The following is a 5856-nucleotide window of genomic DNA, read 5'->3' as shown; positions in this document are numbered from 1 at the left end:
ATATAATAATAATAATAATATAATAATAATAATAATATAAAGTTATAAAATTATATAATAATAAAATAATAAAATTATAAATTGAAAGAAAGACCAAACGCAGCAAAAAAGTCATAGATAGGAGACAGCAACATATGCAATTGCTGCTGCTGCTGCTATTGCTGCTGTTTGTGCTGCTGTTGCTGCTGCTGCTGCTATTGCTGCTGTTTGTGCTGCTCTTGCTGCTGCTGCTGCTATTGCTGCTGTTTGTGCTGCTGTTGCTGCTGCTGCTGCTATTGCTGCTGTTTGTGCTGCTGTTGCTGCTGCTGCTGCTGCTATTGCTGCTGTTTGTGCTGCTGTTGCTGCTGCTGCTGCTACCACTAATGCTCCTGCTGCTGCTTCTCCTGTTACTGTTGCTGCTGCGGTTCCTGCTGCTCCCCCACTGCATTTCCTTCTACTGCTGCTGTTGCTGCTGCTGCTGTTGCTGCTGCTGCTGTTGCTGCTGCTGCTGCATTCTTACCGTTTGATATCATCATATGCCTCCTTAGCAAGGGTCGCCAGCAGCACAAAGGACAGAGGCGCCAAATATGTAAAGAGAGGGCCCACCTGTGCATACACCCCAATTCGTAGTATTGCTGCTGCTGCTGCTGCTGCTGCAGCAACAGAGGCAGGAGCAGCACCAGCAGCAGCACCAGCAACAGAGCAGGAGCAGCAACAGAAGCAGCAGAAACAACAAAAGCAGAAGCAGCACCAGCAGAAGCAGCAGCAGCTGCAGCAACAGAAACAGCAGCAGCAACAGAAGCAGCAGCAACAACAGAGGCAGGAGCAGCAACAGAAGCAGAAGCCGCAACAGAAGCACAAGCAGCAGCAGCAGGAGCAACACCACCACCAGCAACAGAAGCAGCAGCCGAAACAGCAACAACAGCAGCAGCGACAGAAGCAGCAGCAGCAGCAGCAGCACCTGCAGGATGGGGACGAGTTGAGCCAACGCCACCAGGAGGTAAAACAAATTAAAGAAAAATCTGCAGCAGCAGCAGCAGCAGCAACAGCAGCAGCAGCAACAGCAACACATATAATCGAGCAGCAAGACCCGTGTGCCTTCAGCAAAGCTAAAACAAACTGCTGCTGCTTCTATCTGCTGCTATTGCACTGCTGTTGTTGCTGCTAGACCGGCGGCTGCTGCTGCTGCTGCTGCTAGACCAGCCGCTGCTGTTGCTGCTGCTGCTGCTGTTGCTGCTGCTGCTGCTGCTGCTGCACCTGAATTGCTGGAAGAGGACCACAGGGAGAAATGTAAAGAATGAATATTTGGTGTTCTTGATGGCATTGCTCGCTGCACACAAACCCTAAACCCTAAACCCTAAACCCTAAACCCTAAACCCTAAACCCTAAACCCTAAACCCTCAAACCCTAAACCCTAAACCCTAAACCCTAAACCCTAAACCCTAAACCCTAAACCCTAAACCCTAATAACCCTAAAGAACCCTAAACCCTAAACCCTAAACCCTAAACCCTAAACCCTAAACCCTAAACCCTAAACCCTAATACCTTAAACCCTAAACCCTAAACCCTAAACCATAAACCATAAAAGTAAAGTGCGACAATCTCCTGTCTTGTGCTATGTAGGAAATAGGGTTTCAGAGCGAGGGTTTAGGGTTTAGGGTTTAGGAGACGAACGCCCAGATAAATGCACGGCTCTTTCTCTAATTAAACTAAATAATTATATTATTATTATTATTATTATTACTATTGTATTATTATTATTATTATAATATTATTATATAAATAATATAATATAACATCCTACTAAAGTGCTTAGGAGAAGACCGCCCAGACAAATGAACAACCCTCTCTTTATGCAGCGTGTCGAAGTTGCAGAGACAGCGCAGCAAAAACGCAAAAAAACGCTGAAGACAGTTTCCATCCTGAAGAACAAACAAACAAATGTTCAAATACTTAACAACATACTCCTGCTGCTGCTCCTGCTGCTGCTGCTGCTGCTGCTGCTGATGCTGATGCTCATGCTGATGCTGATGCTGCTGCTGATGCTGATGCTGCTGATGCTTCTGATGCTGCTGCTGATGGTGGTGGTGCTGCTGCTGCTGCTGTATAAAAGCAATGGAGGCCCCTGAGGGCCCTTGAAATTCTCTGCTGCTGCTGCTGCTGCTGCTGCTGCATCATTAGCAGCAGCATCAACCGCAGGGCCAGCAGCAGCATAATCACCCGCCGCAGCATCAGCAGTAGCAGCAGCAGCAGCAGCAGCAGCAGCAGCAGCAAAGGCTTACGTCAGGGCAAAGGCCTCTGCTTTGTCTAAGTAGGGGGGCCTCCTCTCCTCCCCCCTCCAACTCTACACGAAAAGAATCTCTTACTGGCGTCATCATCTTCCTGACTATCCTGCTGCTGCTGCTGCTGCTGCTGCTGTTGCTGCTGCTTCTGCTGCTGTTGCTGCCCTTGCTGATGCTGCTCGTGCTGCTGCTGCTTTGTGCGCTGCTGTCTCGAATCCTCTTCTTGCTGCTGCAGCAGCTGCTATTGCTGCTGTTGCTGCTGTTGCTGCTGCTGCTGCTGCTGTTGCTGCTTGTGGATACAGATGAAGCTGGGGGGCCCCCACTGCCAGGGGCCCCCGTTCAGCTATGCAGTATCTGCTGCTGTTGCTGCTGCTGTTGCTGCTGCCGCTGCTGTTATTGCTGCTGTTGTTGCTGTTGTCGCTGCTGCTGCTGCTGCTGCTGATGTTGCTGGCCTCACTGATTGCTGTCGCTGCTGCTGCTACTGCTGCTGTTGCTGCTGCAGCTGCTGCTGCTGCTGCTGCGACAACCGCCAGAAGCAGCGCGTTGGCAGCTAATGCTGCAGCATTTGTATTTCTCTTTTTCTGTCTTTTAAATAAAAACAAATAATTAATTTATTTAATTTGTGTGTTTTAGGCCCCCAACTCACAAACCCTAAACACCAGCCAGCAAACTCTCGCCGCATGCGCGAGACCCTAAACCCTAAACCCTAAACCCTAAACCCTAAACCCTAATAAACCCTTTTATACTGAGGAGTTTCATCATTTTTTGTATTTTAATTCTAGCAGCAACATCTCGGCGCCCTTAGCCGCTGGGGCCCTCTTTTAATCTCTTTCATGGGGGGCCCCGTCTCCTTTAGGGTTTTATAAACCCTAAACCCTAAACACTAACCCTAAACCCTAAACCCTAAACCCTAAGCCCTAAACCCTAAACCCTAACCCTAAACACTAAACCCTAAACCCTACCCGTAAACTCTAAACCCTAATTCCTAAACGTTAAGCCCCAACGGCTCTAAGGAGAGGCTCGATGAGGCTGCAAGCGTTGAGGGTTTAGGACTTAGGGTTTAGGGTTTAGGCCTTAGGGTTTAGTTGTTAGGGTTTAGAGTTTAGGTCGTAGGGTTTAGGGTTTGTGGATAAGCAGCACACGTCAAATTTATGGTGGAGGGCCCCTTCTTATAGAAGAGACTGCAGCAAAAGGAGCAGCAGCAGCAGCAGCAGCAGCAAGCAACTGTCTCCACAGCTGTTTCTAATAACTATTTTCTTTTAATTGCTGCTGCTCTCTTTAATCTCTGTCTTTCTGCTGTCTGCCTCTAACTGTCTCCTGTTTATTGCTGCTGTCTCTCTCTAATAAGCTATAATAATAATACTAATAATATTATTAGTAATAATCATAATAATAAACAATAATAATAATAAACAATAATAATTATTATTAAATGATAATAGTAAATAATAGTAATAAAAATAACCAGTAATAGTTACAATACTAATACTGATAATATAATAATAATAATAGCTGTGATAATATGAAGAAATAATAAATAGTAATATTGATAATAATAATAATAATTAGTAATAATAACTAATAATAATAAATAAGAAATAATAAATAATAATAAGTAACAATAAATAATAATAGTAATAATAATAAATAATAATTAAATAATAATATTATTTAATTATTTAATAATTAAATAATAACTGTCTTAGTTTAAACGCTACGGCCTTCTCTTCCCTCACCACAATCTCAGCTGCGCAGACACCCCAAACCCTAAACCCTAAAGTCATAAACTACTAATAAACCTCCGAATACCTCCAGCGGGGCCCCCTCTACGTCACAACCCCCAACAAGGGGGCCCCCCAAAGGGGCCCCCGAAGGGCCCCTTCCCCCAAGGGGGCCCCCCAAAGGGGGCCCCTGCCCTCAGGGGGCCCCCCAAAGGGGGCTTTTACCCTAAGGGGGCCCCCCCAAAGAGGCCCCCTCTAAGGGGGCCCTTATCTTGTAGAGGCTGCAGTCTGGCGATGGAGGGCCCCAAGGGGGGCCCCGAAGGGGCCCCCCATGCTGCTGTCGCAGCGTAGGAGGGTACGGGGGGCCCCCAGTTGTTAATTAAAAAGAAGTACAGAAACAAACCAACAAAAAAAACAACAGACTTCTAAACCCTACGGGGGCCCCTAAAGGGGTACTGGGGGCCCCTAAAGACGCCTTAAGGGGGCCCCTAAAGAGGCCTCAAGGGGGCCCCTAGGGGGAACCTAATGGGGTCCTAAGGGGTCCCCTGGGGGGCCCCTGAAGGCGCCCCCAAAGGGGCCCTGAGGGGGCCCCTAAGGTCTTGGGGGGCCCCCTGGGTTACCTCGGGGGGCCCCCGTTACAAAAGGTTTCTGTACCCTGACGTTAAACTGACGCTCAGACATCTGCTGCTGCTGCTGCTGCTGCGCGGGATGTAGTGGGGGCCTTAGTTAGTGTTCCTGCTGCAGCAAGAGCTGCTGCTGCATTTGCTGCTGCTGCTGCATTTGCTGCTGCTGCTGCCTTTGCTCCGTAATGAGGAAGACATCGATGTCTTTAATGAGATTTGCTGCAGGTTCATTCTCTTGTGGAGCTTCGCTGTCGCTGTCGCAGATGGTGCTGCTGCTGCTGCTGCTGCTGCTGCTGCTGCTGCAGTCTGCTGCTTCTTGTGCAGAGACCAGGAGGGCCTCAATAAGGTTAGCGTTTTCGGCAAGAAATTGAATAGAAAGGAGGCATTTCTGCTCTGCTGTACGTACTTCTTCTTTTAAAGCAGCAACAGCTGCTGAAGTGTCTGTACACCGCAAACAAAGCACATCTTTGCTTCCTACGGGGGGCCCCCCCCCTGTACTGGGGGCCCCCGGGGGGCCCCCCAATGAAGATTCACCGTCTTTGCCTTGTTGCATAGACACTCGAAAAGACATCAGAGATGCAGCAGCACCTATTAAACCCCCTGGAGCCTCCGGGGGCCCCCCCCTCTGGGGGCCCCCTGGGGGCCCCCCTATTGTAGAGGCTGCACTCTGGCACAGCCCTAACAAAGAGCCCTGTGCTGCTGCTGCTGTTGCTGCTCTTCCTGCTGCTGCAGTTGGCGCTGCTGTTGCTGCTGCTGCTTCTTCTGCTTCTGCTGCTGCATCCCAGGGGGCCCCTTCACCAGGCAAGAGTTCATCACAGTCATCTTTGTTAAGGGGGCCCCTGCAGGAGGCCCCAGCGAGGACATCAGAGAGGGCCCCCGCAGCAGCAGCAGCCCCCAGCGCTCTGCTCGGGGCCCCCAAGGGGCCCCCTAAACCCTGGGGGCCCACAACGCTTAATTGCTGCTCCTTATACACCGCAAGCTGATCCCTTAGGGCCCTAAACAAACAAAAATAAACAAATAAAAGAGCAAAAACAGCATTAAATATAATAAAGATATAGTAGATAATATATAAATAAATAAATAAAAAGAATTAAGGGTGAGGAGCACCAAGAAGCTTTTCTTCTTAAAAAACAAACAAACATAATCAAAACAAATATAACTAGGTTGAATATAAATAAATTAAATATAAATAAATTAAATATAATTAAAATAAATTAAATATAATTAAAATAAATTAAATATAATTAAAAT

At 47.8% G+C, this 5856-nt stretch overlaps 2 protein-coding genes across 2 annotated transcripts; both read right to left on the bottom strand.

Moving 5' to 3' along the window:
* Positions 1-1088: 1088 nt before the first annotated feature.
* Positions 1089-2357, bottom strand: EAH_00014310 (phospholipid-transporting ATPase, P-type, putative; the record flags this gene model as incomplete). The annotated part of the gene is made up of 3 exons (XM_013394279.1): positions 1089-1309; positions 1784-1901; positions 2262-2357. The coding sequence occupies 3 exons, from the start codon at positions 2355-2357 to the stop codon at positions 1089-1091; spliced, it is 435 nt and encodes a 144-aa protein (XP_013249733.1).
* A 2351-nt stretch (positions 2358-4708) lies between these two features.
* EAH_00014300 (hypothetical protein, conserved) lies at positions 4709-5600 on the bottom strand (the record flags this gene model as incomplete). Its single annotated transcript, XM_013394278.1, has 2 exons — positions 4709-5046; positions 5140-5600. Coding segments are annotated over 2 exons (799 nt in total), but the record flags the coding sequence as incomplete, so codon positions are not given.
* Between the last annotated feature and the right edge of the window lie 256 nt (positions 5601-5856).

The sequence above is a fragment of the Eimeria acervulina genome, genomic scaffold (assembly GCF_000499425.1).
Source record: "Eimeria acervulina Houghton genomic scaffold, Eah_scaff84, whole genome shotgun sequence".
NCBI classification, from domain to species: Eukaryota; Apicomplexa; class Conoidasida; order Eucoccidiorida; family Eimeriidae; genus Eimeria; species Eimeria acervulina.
The sequence above is the reverse complement of the archived record's forward strand: the minus strand, read 5'-3'. Positions and strand labels throughout refer to the sequence as shown.